General features: G+C 39.8%; 1 protein-coding gene across 2 annotated transcripts in view; it reads left to right on the forward strand.

Moving 5' to 3' along the window:
- The window catches only part of LOC105932543 (gamma-aminobutyric acid receptor subunit gamma-3), a 146,207-nt gene that overhangs the window by 116,623 nt on the left and 11,116 nt on the right, over positions 1-18,468 (forward strand). For both annotated transcript variants that reach the window (XM_012871763.3, XM_036127961.1), the window contains one exon: positions 3,308-3,460. In XM_012871763.3, coding sequence (XP_012727217.2) covers positions 3,308-3,460 — 153 coding nt within the window. The remainder of the gene's footprint in view (positions 1-3,307; positions 3,461-18,468) is intronic.

An 18,468-nucleotide genomic window follows, 5' to 3' on the forward strand; every position in this document is an offset into this window, starting at 1 on the left:
AGCTTTAAGGAAGGAAGGAAGAAAGGAAGGACACAAAGAACAAAGGGGAATAAAGTCTGGAATACATACATTATTCTGCCATATTTTCCTAATCCTTGTATTTATCTCGGTAAGTTTAAGAACAAACTAACATCAAATTTCAGACTTTTCCAGGCTGAATAAGAACTTCGTCTATCTTCCACTGGGACAACTTCAATACCTCTCAAGGGAGGTGTCCCAAACGCATCCTGATCAGATTTTTCTGACTCCGTTTGATGGAGACAAAGATTTCTAAAGTCCTCCCAAATCTCAGGCTTTCAGTGGAAACCTCTATCGGCCATTCCCATTTTAAATTGTAAAGAAAACGTTTGTCACCGTTTATACAAAACTGCAAAACACACATCTATATACTCTGAACGAGCATTTTTACTAACAGTTGCTGTTGACTTGTCCTTAACTTAACTTGTGAAGCTGTTTTGCTGTCAATGTTCTTTGCCATTCCCAAACAGAGAGGATCTGACCATACGGCCTGGCCGAGTCAGTAGACGGGTATGTTGAAACCATCTTGGACTAATAAGTACTCAGGAGCAGTGTGCAAACAGAGGGGCGGCTGTTGTGCAGTGTAAACACAGGCTCTGTTTGCTAGAATACACATTTTAACAGAAGTTGCTGCCCTGCAGATAAAGATAAGTTATCTGTGAGTGGAGATACATTTCTGCTGCCGCAGCTCATGTTGTGGTTGGTTCTATTCAAGAGGAACTGTGAAATTAAACGTTCGGGTGTCGGGTGTCGAGATGCCAGAAAAGAGGGACGCAAATTACAGCGCCTTGCAAGAATGTTTCATACCATTGAGCTTTCACACAGTTTGTCTTTTTACAGCCAGAAACGCCTGGGTTTTATTTAGATTTGATGTGATACACAAACACGATGAGCTGCAAATCTCGGGATAGGGCTCTACCAGCTTTGAACATCTGAAGACTGACATTTTTGCCCATTCTTTGTAAAACTGCTCAAGCTCAGATTATATGGAGAGCATGTGTAATCTGTTTTGCCACATATTTTCAAGTACATTAAGGCCTGGACTTTGACTGGGCCATTTTATCACAGAAATATGCTTTGAGCTAAACCGTACCATTGCAGTTGTGGCTTTAATGGGGTTTTCGTCCTGCTCCACCTCTGCCCGAGTCTCAAGTCTTCTGCAGCCCCATAGAGGTTTTCTTTAACTCCATCCATCTTCCTATTAATATTTTTTGTTGAGTGGGAGTCCAGACAATGATTGTTAAAGCAGCTATGAGGCCCTTAGCAACTCCGGAGGAGCTGGACACATCCACAACTCAAGTTGGGAAACCTATTAGCAGGACAGGTAGTAGTTGTATACTTCTAGTATCCGACTCGGTCCTTCATCTGAGAATGGAAGGAATATGAAAACTGCGGTCCTACCAAGACAGGACCAGGCAAACCTGACAGGCTGGGCAAGGAGAACGTTAACCAGAAGAAGTCAAGAGGGACCATATCAAGCAGGTACTGCAGAGATCCACATTGCGGGAAGAAGAATCTGTTAACAGGATGACTATAAAACATGGATACTGCAAATCTGGACATTATGGAAGAGAGGCCAGAAGAAAGCTATTGAAAATCATTTTAACCACAAGCTAAAAGGAGTCAGCCACAAGCCATGTGGGGGACTCTGCAAAGATGTGAAAGATGTTCTTTCACATGTTTGCAGACTTAAAACATTCATCCCCATGGTGAGATGTGGCAGTATGAAGGTGCACATTGACAGCGTTGCCTTTTGTACAGAAAGTACAGGCCTTCTAAATCCTTCTACATGGGACATCATCATCCCCACCCATGGTCTGTATCTAGGGTCAGTAGTATGATGAATACTATCAATAAACACCTGAAGTACAAAACCTAATTTAACTGGTTTATCTTTAATATTAATGGCTTGATATTTTTGCCATATGAGTTTCACAGCTGGTTAAAATTTGACTGCAGGTACAAGTCAGGCTAAAAGCCATTTATAATGTTAACATGTAGTTAAAAACGTTACAATGTTGAAACATTCTAGTTGTTTGAAACCATTATGTTCTAAATGAACCCACACATACGTTATACATTTTAAAGGGATTCGGGGTAATCTTCACGACAGATTTAATGCATTAATACAGAAAACATTTGAGAACCACTGGCTTAAGGTGATAGGATCAAAGGATATTCATGTTGCAATGGTCCAGTCAAAGTGCAGAATATCTGCTAAGAGTTGAAAATCAATGTCCATATGTTCTCCATCCAGTCTGATTGAGCTTCAAGCTATACTGTAACCCTTTTGGGTTTTCATTCTTACAAATTATGCAACATCTGGTTACCTAAAATCCCAATAAAATACATGAAAGTTTGAGGGTTGCAATGTGAGAAATGTGAACGTTTTCAATTTTTTTTTTTTTTTTTATCATTCTAATTCCTGGACTGCATCATAGCCTGAGGAGAACAATAAACTTAATGAGACTATTTCATCTAGGCTTAAACGGAAAGAAAACTGCTGATTAGGTCAAATCTACTGTGTTGAGATTTAAGTTTTCTTCTCTGCGGCGTTGGGTCGAGTAGAAGAAACGAGCAACCCTTTTACTGCTTTGTTTGTTTGTGTTGTGGTAATTACAATGACATACAGTAGTTTGAATAAAAAACTGATTAAAGCCACAATTTTCTGCCACTCAAGACATAATCACAGATGAATAATAATGTTGAGCACTTTGGCAAATCTGCAACAGGGAGCAAGTTCTCTCTGTCATTTGAATCTGCAGTTTTTAAGCACTGAGAAGTGAGACGGGAGACAAAAGGTCATCCTCCGCTTCCTTTCATTCACTGTTTTCATCAAGTGCTGGCAGATTTGTTCAAAAAGTATCCTCCACTTATGTCTTAAGCTGTACTTCAATGTGTGGGAACCTTTTGTAGGTTACAGAACAGCAGCTTTTCATCAAACGCAGCTCAGTATCTTCCACTTGCTGCCAATTAACACATCTATGAGGACAGCCGAGTGACGGGCAGATAGTGTCTCTCTTTCTCTGGTGGACTTATCTGGTTTCTGTCTCCTCCTGTCCTTGTCTTTCCACTCTGCCTGCCTGCCAGCCATTTGAAGCAGATTATAAGGAGTTATAAACCATTCTTATCCGTCAAAAAGAGGGAGCAGATCCATATTATGCTTACCGAAATGGTCTTATTTGAATGGGCTCTTAATTACTGAAGGAACTTGTCATTACATCGCTTCTAATGACCTGAGACGACTCGGCTGATGAGGCGTACTGTCACTTTGGTTTCTCTCCTACAGGTGACTATGTGCTGTTGACAGTTTATTTTGACCTGAGCAGAAGGATGGGCTATTTCACCATCCAGACCTACATCCCGTGTATTCTCACCGTGGTGCTCTCCTGGGTTTCATTCTGGATCAAAAGCGACGCCACGCCTGCCAGGACAACCCTAGGTAGGTAACCCACCGTGGTTGTGATTAGCCGTAGGGGATTCTGAATCCACTTGAACAGGACCATGAAAAAGTATTCACCCCTTACAGATTTTTTTCTGCCTTCCTCCCCTTTCTTGTGACTTTAGAAAGTTTTGTATCAAAGAAATGTTACCAGACAAAGATAACTTGAGTAAAAGAAAAAAATCAAGATGTGTATGTGACATTGTCCAGCAACAACTGCAATCAAGCGTTAGCGGTAGGTGGTATTAAATCTTACAGCGATGTGGAAGAATTACTCTTTGTTGTAGATCAGCCACAAGTAAGTCTGAAATTTGACTAGACCACATTTTAGTTTTTTTGGGTCATTCACAGGTGGACTTGCTGGTTTGCTATAATGTTTTTCGTAGAGAAAAAAAAAATCATGACTTTAATTTAGTAAGTTGTCTAGCTAGTGAAGCAGCAACATATCCTAGAACATCACACCAACACCACCAGGTTTAGACATAGTTTAGATGTTTTTGGGCAAATGTAACTCGGACGGTTTTCTTTTTGTTCAGTAGTATTTTGGGTCTTGGAGCTCCCGTTATATTCTAATCCTGATGTGGGGCCTGCAGAGCTTCCGATGTTGTTCGGAAACGTTGCTTTTTCAACTCTTAACCTACTTTTTTTTCTTTCTTTTTTTTTCTCTCGATTCTACGTGTCTTGCAGTTATCAGGCTTGGTAATGATTGGTGGAATTCAAGCAGATAGTGTAGTTGCCAAGTTAATTCACAATGTAAAATGGGATAAGGGTGGTTCTGATGCATTCTGTCTCGTGAACAAAATAACGGTGTCATTTGAAAACTGCGGCTTACTCTGATTTCAGAAACTGACCACAACACACCAACGTAAAGGCAATATTAGATTCCTACAATATGATGAGTAGAAAATACAATATTTACGCAGAACCTTAAATTTATTTCCACACTTAAAATCATCAAACATGAAAACTTAGTGTTTTGATGTTGAACATTTACTCATTGGATTCTTAGATTTTGATACCGACTTAAATATTTAACAACCCCTAAAGTAGCAGGGGTGCCCAGTTCTGGGCCTCAAAGGCCAGTGTACAAATGGCCCAAATACTTCCTTAGCACATCGCCTAGCTGGTATTGAACCATTAATTTGACTCGAATTGGTTGATTCAGGGCGACATATCTGAGATGCAGGAATTTGGCCCTTGGGGGCTGACTTTGGACACCATTGGTTTAACCATTTAATGGCAACGATTATTACACATTTTTTGCAGTTCTGCTCTTTATACAGTAGCATAGGTATAGCAAGCTAATATTAGCTTACTAATAATTTAGGCTAGCTGCTTGGTCAGCTGCAGGTCTACCATGAACCATGGCTGTCCTATTTGTGACCAAAGATACTGTATTTAAACATAGGAAACCTGTAACTTTATACAACCCTGGTAAACCTTTTATTTTGGTAAATATCTCATGTCTTCTCATATGTTTTCCCTTCTCTTCCCTTTATATCAAAGAAGTATAATAAAGATAGTCTAATAATCTTGAAACTTGTAGCCATGATTAAATGTATGTAGCTTTGATGTTGCAGTCCTCTCTGGTATTAGATATTCTTGCATGAACCAACTGTTTAATGTATTTTCTTTTTATTTTTCTTAATTGCATGCCTGCCATCACTTTATTTCTTTCATAAATGCTGATAGTTAAGAAGTACAAGGTAAGGATATGATACATTTTGACCATGTTCCATTGGTATTGTCTCGATTTCATTTGCCCTCCCACCCCTCTTCTAACCACACATCTGAACCCCAGTGCTGTGTATTCTCCATCTAGTGGAGGTTCCTAAACTTGTTTTTCATAAGCTGACACAATCCTTGAATTATTATTTAAATGTCTGTCAATTTTCAGTCTTCTCACTTCTCAGTTCGGACCAGTGGGTCTTTGAGCGGCGCGCTGCACTATCTTCTACCAGGGTGCGGCTCTTTTGAGACTGCTAGTCCTCATCGCCCTGCGAGGCATGTTGTCAAATATAGTCAAATACTACAGTGTATTTTTAACCATTTACTCAACTGGCAATCTTCTTCAAAACAGTAAGTAGTTGTAAAACATGAAAAATATATTTTCATCAAAAAGCAAAACTGAAATATTTCCAACCATTTCTAGATCGCAGAGAACAAAGTACGCTTTGAGGTTGAAGTTGGTAGGGATAAAGATGGGAGGACTGCATCTGTCTGCTCTGAGCTCACCCTGTGATGTACCAATCCCCTTTAAATCCTACTGGCTGACTGACTGAGATATTTTCAGACCTTGGAAGCCTGAGACAAAGTGGAAGAGTGATGTATTTTTAGAGTTTTTGAGGTAGTCGTCACTTTAGACTCTAAAATATATGCTTTCAAGTGAGCAAGGGGTGTTTTTTTAAAAGCCTCTTTTAAATACCTCAAAAACATCAATATCCATACAACATACATCTTGATCTGATTAGTCAAAAATGAGTATGTACACAGATTGGTGACAGGTATGTACAGTAAGCATGCAAGTCTTAATGTCCTTATTAAGATGACAGGTGTTTGATGGGGACAAAAAGGCTATAGTCATTTCAGAACTTTTCCCACACATTTGTAACAAAAGAAGTACAAATATGCAATTGTCAGGTTGGACAAATGTGTACACCTTTAAACTAACTCTTTTTTGATCCATCTTTTGATTCAGTTTCAGTCTTCAGTTCAAGAGCATCAATTAAAGTTGAGCTCTCCTGGTTGGCCTTTTGTTGATTTGCATAATTTATATTAAAGCACTTTTGCAGATACTCAAAAGGATAAAATATATGCCATTGTATCAAGGAATCACTGAATAAAGAGTACAAAATATCCACGCTATTTTATAAACTCTTTGGCAAAGTAAAGACGATAAGAATGGCAAACAGTTATGAACGTGATCTAAGCCAACCCAGAGAATCCGCCCTGGCACCGCCCATCTCAGCTCACTTTTCTCACCAGCGTCCTGCACCTGCTCCACCCCACTGAGCTATATAATACACTGGAGTGCTAATCACCGTCTGTTTGAACGAGTCGCTTTGAAGCCACCAGCCGCCATATTGGTACTCCCTATTTCCCCCCAGTAACTAGGGAATATGTGCGCTACAGCATCGAATAACAAGGATTTTCTGATGTTCAGGGGGGGCTTAAGACTTTTAAAATGTCAAATGCCATATACTTTTATGTTATGTTGTAAAAATATCAAGTACTGAGAAAGTCATGTGCTGAAATATTTTGCATTTTATTCATTTAAATATATATGTTTAACATTTATAAATATATAAATAACAATATACAAAAACATATATTTACATATGTGTATACATATATATACATATATACATATACACATACTTATATATACATATATATATATTTAATATGAATAACATGTAAAATATTTCAGCAGCTAATTTCCTAGTAGTTGATAGTGTTAGTACATCCACTGACTGTAGAATTACCTGTGAAACGTTTTCACACAGCCAGAAAACTGTTTGTTGTTGCAACCAAATCCTATGGGATTCTGTGAGAGTAGGGAGTAGCAAGATGGCGGCCAGTGACTTCAGTTTTTCGGCAAAATCAGCACTCAGTGTATTATATAGCTCAGTGCTCCACCCCACGATGACCAAGTTGGGAATTTGCAGGACAGTCTTGAAACAAATTTCCAAAAATCATTAAAAATCTATAATTTATCATATTACCAACATATTGTTGGATAAACATGTCTATATCTGGAACAATGCAAACCCATTTCCAATGCCTTTAGATTAAATGCTTTTTTTAAATAAAAATCATTAGATTTCAACAATATTGGCAGTATCAACCTAAATTCGTAAATTCCTATAACATTTACAGTTTTGATAAAATTCCCAAAATATTTTTAGTAGAACATGTTCATACCTTGATCAATATAAACTAGATCAAACTGTTTCAAAACAAACATGTAAACGGTTAAAAAGAAAATCCAATAGGGACCCAAATAAATAAAAAATCATAGGAAATCCGTAGATGATCATCAGATTACTTGCTTGTCACAGTGAACAATATTAACTTTTATTCAAAGTCTCAGAATAAATGTTTTTCAGCCCAAAAAAAGTGTAAAGGGTAATTAGTCAATAATGATCCAAATTCTAAAATTATAGAAAATGTATAATTGATCATGAAATTCCCTAGATAGCCTCAGATGACAATCTCTACAGAAGAATGGTATAGAAATTTCCTTATGTCTCATGATTAAGAGCATTTTCAACCAAAGATTTCTAATCCGTTACTTCCACATTATTTAGCCATGTTAAACATTTTATGAGCAATACATTTATCATAAATGTATCAACATATTGTCAGATTACCATGTTTATATGTGGAATAATGCACATTGTTTGTCCCCAGGTTTAATAATTTTATCGTCATTGATGACAGTAATGATGCCAATATTCATGAAATAAAAGTAATCATTTCATGAATTTTAGCAATACTGATCAAAAGTTAAAAATCTCTGTAAAAATTTCTCAGTATAATTTATATAATAGCCGCTGAAAACTTTTCCCACCAAAATTCAGCGTGTTTCTTCATGCACCACTCTCTAAAACTTATTTCCAAAATAAAAGTTTGATCAGTCCTAACCATATTCCTAACAGTCCCATGGTGATACCCTGAAGACACCCAACAAATTTCAGACATTTTTGGCTATGTACGTTTTTTTCCTGCAACACCTAGTTCTGGATCTGACTGAAAATGAGTACGTACACTTATTTATAGACTAAGATTATTGAATCCTTTTCATACCACTAAACAGTTTTCAAGTTAAGACCAATAAACGTTTTAATTTTTGCTTAACTCGGAAATTTTAAATAATTTAGAAAAAGTTACCACTTTGACTGCCGTCTTACCAGGCACAGTTTCACTTTGATTGGTCTCATCCCTTGGGAGAAGCTCTTGAATATGGCTGTTGAATATTAAGTGATATTTTTTACTAATTAACATAACTCCACGATTAAAAAAAAAAACAACAACTCACAATTTAGAATGACTCAAGGAACTTGGAGAAAAAGAAACTGAGTTCAGTTAAAGTGTGAGTTCAGGGGTCAAATTTGAAATAGCTTAACAATAAAAAAGATAAGCCACTACCAATTTTTAATCATGCTAGAAATGTTTCCTCCTAGGCATTGAACATATAAATTAGGTTTTCTGTAAATCCATCAATCAGGTAGCATATACAAACTTGTGGACGTTATAGCTCCCCCTTCTGTTGAAAATTTTGCAAATGTTTTATCCCTCATGATTTTAAACTGGAAAGTGTGAAAGATGGTAGTTAGTCAATAAACTTTTGTGCTAGTCCACAATAAAGGTTTGTCCCGGTGGAGCATCAACATCTAAGATTGCCTGACTTCTTTCCATGTTATTTGGAGCATCTGTAGACATGAACCACGCCTAGGTTATGGTTTATCAAGCTTAAAATGTAGGAGGAGATATTGAATTAATGAAATAAGTTTTGTCTTTGCTGCAATGTAACAAAGAAATATTGTTAGGAAGAAATGGGCGTGGCTTATTTCATATACTATTTTGAGTGTGTGGTTTGTAGTTTGCATTTAGCTTGTAACTTTCATTGTCCTCTGTAATAACGCCCCCTAGTTAATAGGCGGTCTGAATTTTTGTATTCGAGTAACAACCTTGTTTGTCTGCTGGACTGCTATATCAGAATTTCTCCAGCATTTTCTGGTTCTTCCGCTCAATGACTTTTAGCTGAGAATAGTAATAATGAAAACGGTAAACTAACAACAGGGTCCCCTGCTCTGCTGGGAGCATGCGAACAGCTATGCCTTACATGGCTTTTACTTACTCCGCAGGTTCAGAACTTTAATAACTTGAACGGTGTAGTTGAAAAAAAAAAACTAATCTCATTATTCCTGATTTAATGAAAACACAAGAATGAAACCAAAAGCTGTCAGTGACACTGAAGGAAATGTTTCTTGTTGTCGTTCTACATGCAAAACCCGCCTCCTGCACCATGAATACTTTTTTATTCAACTTGATTTAAAAAGAAATGGTCTATTTAAGCTTTAAATAGTTTCTGCATTAGCTTCACAGAATACTAATTGGGCATAAGATTATGACCCCTGAACGGTGAGGTGATTACCACTGATTGTCTCCTCATCATGACATGTCGGCAACACTTTATCCTCATAGTTGATGTGTTAGGAGATGGACAAGATGGGCAAGCATTGGAATTAGAGCAAGTTTGTGCAAGGCCTAAATTGTGATAGGAAAGTGCAGCCTGTTTCTAGGGATTGACGTGGGTGTATGTACTCAGGTAGAGTGCAAACATTGATCGATTGATACTACAAGTCTCAGGGTTTTCCGATAAAACATCCCCTTCACTTATTATATTGCATCCACCAGTATAAACCATTGAGGCAAAGCAGGATGGATGGATATTTTCCTGCTTTATGCCACTGTGACCCTTCCAGCAGGATGTCCAGTTGAAAGACTCACATATAACATAATTTTCTAGCTGTTATTGTTCAATATGGCCTGTGTGAGCCAGCCTGAATTGTAGCCTCAGTTTCCTGTTGTTGGCCGACAGTAGCGTGTAGTGCCACCTGTTTCAACGCTTGAGGTGTTGTGTACTTAGCGACTGTGTTCTGCGTACCTCAGTTGTAGAAACGGGTTATTTTGAGCTACCTCTTCTAGTCTATCATCTTAAACCAGCCTGTCCATTCCTCTCTGACATCAACGAGGCATTTGCGTCTCGTTCTTGGATCATTTTCTGTAAACCTAAGAGACGGTTGTGTGTGCAAATCCCAGTAGATTAGCTGTTTGTGGAATCCTGTTTTTGAAGTCCATCCTGACTACCACCAACAACCAAGCAATGTTCAAACCCTACCATCATGCTTATTCATATGCCCAGTTTGACCTTCAGCAAGTCATCTTCACCACATCTAGATATCTAAACCCATGCATGCTAATAAAATTAACACACTAATAAAAATGAGTGTCTATTCTCATTTTTATCATTGGCAGGTGACAAATAGTTCTAGGGCAGTCTTGCCAAGTCTTGCTGCTTAATTGGGAGCTCGAGTTCTCATCTTTAAACCCCACCTCAACCATCACTGTTGCTTATTTTGGTGATAATGAAACTGAACAATTGACTTGAATCAATATCTTAAACACCGATTAAATGCTTCTTATTGAACCAGATTTATTCTACACCTCTACTGAAAGATATTTTACTCAGAAATCCTCACCATTTAACCAGTCCGGTGACCGGACTACTTCTCTATTCCTCTGAGAAAGTCATTCCTCACTCTTTAAATCTAATAGAGCCAACTGCTTCAGTAATACTTGACCCACTTTTTATAACCTTCACCTGTCAGGTTTTCCTTCCCTGACCTTAGAGGTGAGTCCAAACTAACTAGGATCACCTTCACCCTGGGCTGTGATCAGCATCGAGGCCACACACAGGTCTCCTAAAGTGCTTTAGGTCCACTAAGTCCCTGCTGCCCTTCATCAGCCTGCCGGTATCACAGAGGGTCATCTGGAATGGCTCTTCAGTAATAAAACACTTTTTATTGGACTTCTGTCCATCACTATTCGCTCTCCAACCAGACAAAAAAAAAACAAACAAAACAACTTCACAGTTGAACAATCAGCTTGTCTCATGTTGTATTGAATTGAGTAGTAAGGGAGTGTTATTACTCAGGCATGCGCCGGGCCAAAAGGAGCCTCTCCTCTCGTGCTGCTAATGAAAGCCGATCATAATAAGAGATTGTGTTCAGCGTGTGTTCGGCTCGCCTTGCTTCTCGCTCTGAGCCTGATAAAGGTTGACATGATGACAGCTGAACATCAAAACAGCGTGGGGCAGATTAGATCAGGAGACACAGAAACCCAGAGGTTTGTTTTCAGAACGTGTTTGTGGAAAATGAAGGAATGTCCTCTAATGGTACAGATTCTTCTGGTCCTATATTGCAATGAAATATATAGCAGGTATGTGCTACATATCAGGTATTCTGATCACTTCCATGGTCGCGTAAAAAAAAAATCCTTTTGAGATGAGTTTCAGGGTTTTTTTTACAATATTTAGATTTTCTGAGACACTGATTATAAAAAATATAAATAAATAAGAGCTTGAAAAATATGTAACTAATAAATCTCAGTTTGACAATCTCAAATCAGCAAAGTTTTCATGATACAAAATGTTTTTTAAGATGTACCCGTGAATCCAGCGGATAATCTATAGCAGGACCTAAAAAAACGGATGCTCACATGCACTCTCCGGTGTGAATTATTTTGCGAAGAAGAATGAACAAAAGAGAAAAGAAATCCCTAAAAAAGGTAGTTCTATAATCTACTGACTCGGGTCAGTGTTAAATATAAATGCATGCCGCACTTTTCAGTTCTTTGTGAACTGAAACGTAATTATTCACTTGTGTGGGTCGATCATGTGAAATCTCAATGAAATGCGTGGTTTCTGGTTGCATTGAGTAATAGCAGTAGTTTTATGGGCTTCCTGGTCTGTGTTAGGTATTTGCTTGAAAGGTCGTGGGTGGTAAGACGGCAGGAACAGCCTGGTGAAACTCCTCTCAACAGGTAGTGCAGTGAAACGTCGTCCCCCCTTGTCCTGATAAACGTCCACCGTCAGCTGAACAACAGAAAGTCATTTAGCGCTGCGCCCCCCCGCTCTTTGTCCACCGCCACCACTGTCAGCCTGAAACCAAGCCTGAAAGGAAACAGGACAGGTAAGAGGAAGGAAAAATGGCTAAAACAATGAGACCTCTGACACATGGCAGCAGAGAGAAATGTCAGAATGAGGGAGGGTAAATCTCAACGAAAACAGCTTCCCCTTCGCCCCCCTCAAACAAGCCCGCTAACACATCTCAGGGTGCAACTTCCCAGCGCTGCCACTCACCCCGCTACTCCTTCGGCAGCCGAACGCTTGGACAACATGGCAGAAGTCAGATGCTTTCAGCTACGACCAACTCCCATTAGACCTCAATCTCCGCAAGCTCGCGTCGGATGCTGGCAGAGATTCGAGCGACGATGATGGGAGGAAAAACCAACCCGGAGGCAGGTTCTCAGAACGCGGGGCTTCAGTGTGTAAAATAGACCGCAGCGCTGGAATTAATAGGCGCTGGAGGTAACATTCATCATTCTCATCCAGGGTCGCTCAACATCAACAGGGCTGCTCGCTAAAAAAAAAAAATGTTATCCCAGCATTTATAGCGGCTGTACATTTATTTTTGTCATCCCAGAGTATGTTTTTGCCATTAGTTTAGCAAACAGTCACACTGCAAAAAGAAGAAACCTGCCTTGTCTCACTTTTTTCCGCGTCCTAAGGAGGTCTGAGTCCCAGCTGATCGACTGTGGCCGAGCATTTCCACAAATCTGAAAAACCAAACATGTCTGCAGACACGCCGGTGCAATCAAAACAACTGTCCAGACATGCAGAGGTCTGGAGAGAGTAGCATCCTCACCCCTCGGTGATGACATTTACATTACACCCCCCACCACCACCAAAGCCTGGAGCTCTCACAGACACGCAAGGAATATTGGTCCTTTTTTAAAAAAAAGGCCGCACACCCACAGCCCCCTAACTCCGATCCTGCCACATGTCTCCGATGGGAACATTTCTAATGCAGAGGACTGAAAATCAAATTACTGTGGCCATCTGATAGAAAAATGCCCCCAAATCAGTCAAAGGCTCTATAAAACAGGGCAATTTTTAGAAAGCGTGACCTTTGAAGGTTAAGGGTGTTTCCCGAGGTGGAGAAGACCACATAGATTCTGCATACAAATTTACCGGCACCCTCTAGTAGGGAATGGTAAAAAGCCTCAAATTAAATCCATCTGGTATTGCATTAAGACAAGTTCACACTGACACGTACTGTATTCAGCCTAATTATTAGAAATAATGATTTTTAGCAGAATGATGCCTTACCTGCAGGCATCCCTGCAGTTAATTCTTTTTACAGCCTCCTGTTGCCCGTAGGACAGTATGTTGGAGCACACAGAGACGCATCTTTCCACGGTCTCTAGATCCGGGCTGTAAAATGTCATCCCTCGAGAGCCGGTGTTCTGCATCTTGTAGCTGCATCCCTGGTCCAGCGCTCCTGAATAAAATATCTGTACTATCTTCTTCACGATGCAATCGAGATCAATCTGAACTCATCATTTGACGTAGGCGAGCTGATGCGGAAACATCTAAAAGTTGCAGGAGACCCTCGAGAACTGGTGTTTGGAACCCCTGGTCTAGATGGTGCTGGATACGCTTCTCTCCACCTCACCCAGCACGTTTGTTGTAGGATTTAGCGCTGGGGGCTGAGACGGACATAAAGAAGGGATGGTCTGTGTCTTCTGGACCACATGTTGTAGATTATTCTGCTGACTGACCTAATGGCAATACCCTTCAAATGAGTTTAAACTAAAGAGGAAACTTACCTTCAGTCACGAAGACCTGATTTATATCATGCGAAAATAAATCTCAAGACATATTATGAATCAGCTAATCACCTAATAGGAGGTCAGTGTATAAAGGCCTCTAGATGTGGTGAAGAAAACGCCCCGAAGTTCAGGCCAAGCATCAGAACAGAGACAAAGGGGGATCTAAGGGAATTCTTTTGTTGGTGCAAGATGGAATGGTCTAAAAAGTCCGAGAACTGCTGACCCCTCGATTTTCATGCACAACCGTCCCTGGGTTTACAGAGAATGGTCTAAAATCAAAAACCTATCCAGTAAGAGCCGGCGTCGGTGATGTCAGGAGAATAAACAGATTGGTTTGTGATAAAGCAAAGAAAAGAGTAGCTCGACCAACCACTCCCCGCAACCTAGGATATGCAGAATATCATGTAATCCACTCCTGCAGACTAAGAACAGGAACGTGAGGCGACAGTTCACACCGCCACACAGACTGTGCCGACACTGCTTGGTCCGATGAGTCGATTTCAGCCACAACATTTAGATGGTATGTACCAGTATTTGGTGTAAACAGTGTAAATGCAGCACCTGCATGCTGCCTTGATTTGAATATGGAGCAAAATCTTTGAGGAAAATTTGTGACACCTTGTTAAATCTGTCATGAAGACTTAAGACGGGTTCTCAGGGCAAGAGGTTCCAACTAATAAAGCGTCTGAGTGTAAAGGCGAGCGAGGAAGAGAAATCAGACGTTTGGCTCCTTCAATTTACAACCATTCAGGTGGATAACGTGACTTAAAGACCTAGAAAAATACCAAGCTTTAATACTGCAGGCCAAGTGCTGCTGCTGAGAAATTAGGGAACACAACGCCTCTGCAAGTAAATTAGTTTTACTACTGATGATGTGATAAAAGATGGTCTCTATAGCAACTTGCATTTGAGAAGCAACTCTCCCACTAAGCCCGTCTACAGGTGTTGTCAAAGTCTGTGTGGAAGGAAATAGTCGAGCCTTTTTTGCGTCTCCAGAGGAAGCCGTGCAAAATCTGATAAACTGCCTCAAGCATCGGTTGTGACTAAAGACTGTAAGATTGGAAAGGAATAGGGAATCTGTGGGGAGTTGGGAAGAAGTGAGCGGAGCAGAACCTTTTGGCCCTCTCATCTCAGCTTGAGGCTAGCAGCCTGAGGCTACAATAGCTCCTGCTAGCACGACACTTCTGAAAGCCTGGCTGAACCGCCAGCAGGGCTTAAAGCCGCCACAATGGAGGTTTCTGACAATGTGCGAAGATACCTGATTCTTTTTCCCTGCTGGAAAAAAAAAAAATTGTCAGGTTTTTCTAGCTGAGAAAATAAACGGTAGATTGGAGCATTTTCACATCCAACCCTAAGAGCTGATTATGGGGATGACAGCTTGAGGACAGTTTTCCATGTAGCAACACTGCTTTTATGGTTTCTTTGTTAATTTGAAACCACTTGTTTGGACTGCATCAGTACAGTCATCGCTGGCAGTTCAGAGAGGTAATCTCTTGATAAATCCTATTTTTTTTAATACATTTAGCTGAACTTTGCATCAGGAATACAATGGTTGTAGCTGAAGACAAGCAACACTGCTATAAAGTTATAATGTTTTGTCACACTTATGTTTCAGATCATTGGACACATTTTAATAGCAGACCAGGTTAACCTTGGTAAATACAACATGCAGTGTTTAAATGTGGATGTCATTTATGAATGGAAATAATTGTTTTTAATTCACATTTGAGGAATTACCATTAGAAGGTGGACCTCTTAGTCTGCTTTGGATTATTGGTCTGTTTCTGCTTAAAGTCAGAAACTGATGGCCGGACATTCTCCTTAAGGACTTTCTGCTTGAGACAATGGTCCTTGTCCCGCTGCAGCAATGCAGCTCCAGAGCAATCCAAGGGGGGGGGGGGTCACATATGGTCAGTTTGGTTTAGTAATATTTTTTCCCTTTAGTAAATGTCATCCTGATCTAGCTTTATCTTTCATCTAAAGCAGAAGAAATCTGTAAGGGGCAAATCCTTGTTCCCAGCAGGCTAGCATTGTTGCAGTCAGGCAGGTGGTGGTGGGTTTATGGCACGGCTAAAACAAACCCTTGTGTCCAGCATTTTGTTGGCCCATCCATCCATCACAGCCTCTTCCCTCTACAGACTTTGTGCCTTTTTTTTTTTGGCAGTGTTACACCATTTCTCTGTTGTTCCCAATAGGGAAGAGTCATTATTCATACGAGCAGAGAATTTGTCACTATAACGTGGACATTTCTCATTTTAGGATATCTCCTAAAGCAGCTGATGCTATTGTTTTTTTTTCTGTTGGCAGTCTCAATTACAGTCTGACCAACTATGGCTACTTTTCTTCACAAAAGCAAAAAAAAAATATCCTCCAAACACCAACAAAACAATAGCTGGTTTCTGTTTGGAAAATAACACATATCTTGGAGAAAAGCTAACAATACCCACCAGAAACAAAGCTCGAGACTCGGAATAATGCTAAGCATTTTAAAAGCTGTTTGCTCCACACAAGATGTTCACCTACAGCTATATGTGCAAAGTTTACAATGATAGTTAATGTGTGTTGTATGTTTACAGACGTCAGTACGACAAACTGGTCTCTGGTGCAGGGAACACTAAATCATGCAGTGCCTTGGAGAAGTGTCCACACCCCTTTAACTTTTCACTTTTTGGTAAAACTTAAAGGCATACTATGCAACATTTTTCAGTTAATTAATGTGTTCCATACCGTTTTGGATGATTAAATGAGTCATTTCAGGTCGAACAAAGGTTTTCTCGGCCGCCCTGGTGGTCTGTGGGGGAAATACCGCACTTGCAATTGCAAGAGCCCTCGGCCCGCGCCCACAGGCTCAGAAGTCTGGTGCAAGACCGCGAGAGTCGGTCTTGCTTTACGGCGAGAACTCCATGTGTTTTTGCCCTGCCATTCACTATATGCACGCGCGAAAGCAACAACAAAGAACCGCGTGTTAACGTCAAATAAACAGGCAAGCATATCGAGGGTTTTTTTATTATTATTATTATTATTTATTTTTTTTGAATGTTGGCGAGGCAATAGTGTGAGTTTGGCGAGGCGGCCGATAGCGCTGCGGGAAACCCTGATGTTCATACTTTCACTGTGTTAGTCATTGTTTGTACTGCCGTTTTTTCGACTGGCCTGACGGAGAAACCAGAACAGCTGAGCATCTTTATGACAGTGCACTTTTACTTTCGCCCTCTGGGGGGAGCCTCGCTGGAAAATCAACCCCGGTTGCATAGTATACCTTTTAAACAAAGCGCTTTGAAGTGGAAGTAAACTGATACACAGGCTTTTTAGTGTGTGGGCTTTTCTATTCAATACTGTGGAAACATTATTGTTTAAAACCATGAATTGGTTTCGTTCTACATGAACCTGAGGCATATTTAGTTTTTAGATAAAGTTCCAATAGACTACATTGATGTTTGCAGTTGCAAAGTGAAATGTCTGAGTTTTGGGGAGGTGAATAGTTTTTCAAGGTTCTCTATATCCACTTCCCCACAAGGTCAAAGTTCTTATTTCTACCATAGCTGTCCGTTACATCAATGGGCCCCTAAAGATAAAATAAAGCTGGCCACAAAGTTATTCAAACTAAGTTAAAATAAAGGAGTTAAAATTTTAATAGTTCTTGTAGTTAGGACAAAAAGCCTGAGAAGAAGTCTGCCCATCTGAGCGTCAGACATTACATGACTGAGAAAGCAAATTACACAGAGTAGACCCGCTTCAGGCAGTAAAGTGGCTCTTTGGTCAGAGGGTCCTTCTGCAGGGTCATCGGACTGATTATGGGAATGGGACATTGAAGTCACAGCCTCCAAAGTGTTTGGAAAACACTCTTAATCAGATCAGATTGGAGTTGCCATTGGTTGCGTTTTAACCTCAATCACTCGCACATTAATCTGAAAACATCAGCATAATTATTATAAACAAACAAGGAGCTTATTGCAGAGTGTGGCGTGCTTCGTGTACACTGCTTTTTTTCTGCTATGTAGATGTGGTCGATTAATGTGCTGCAGCACTTCGCAGCTAAAAAAGCCCAACTACAACCAAGCTGAATTATTGATGCAACCCAATTCCTATGTTAAATTAAAACCTATATACTCACATCAGTGCTTTCTGTGATCTTTAATCTGTGTCTTGTGCCCAGTCTGTCTGAATGTGTTTGATCAACTTCTAATGAAGACGAGAAATGGGTCCTAGATTCAATCTTAACTAATAACGTATGAATGAGGCTCGTTTTCTACTCAAAGTTGGCTCCATTTCTAGTATAAACGTCACTCTGAAGGTTTTTAGCCGGTTTTGGCTTAACCAGTTCAAGCATGGCTTCATATCAAGTTTTCACTGAACTTTCTGCTTTTTAAATCATTAAATAATTTTAATAACTGCAACTTGATATGCAGTTGGCGCTGGCAACCAACCAATAACCAATAAATAATATTACATTTTAGAAATGATAACAAAAAAGTATTAAAACGAGTAATATTACATTTCCCTATTTTTTATGTGTCCCATAATAACTATGGATGAGTTATGAATTC

The sequence above is a fragment of the Fundulus heteroclitus genome, chromosome 24, assembly GCF_011125445.2.
Source record: "Fundulus heteroclitus isolate FHET01 chromosome 24, MU-UCD_Fhet_4.1, whole genome shotgun sequence".
NCBI lineage: Eukaryota > Metazoa > Chordata > Actinopteri > Cyprinodontiformes > Fundulidae > Fundulus > Fundulus heteroclitus.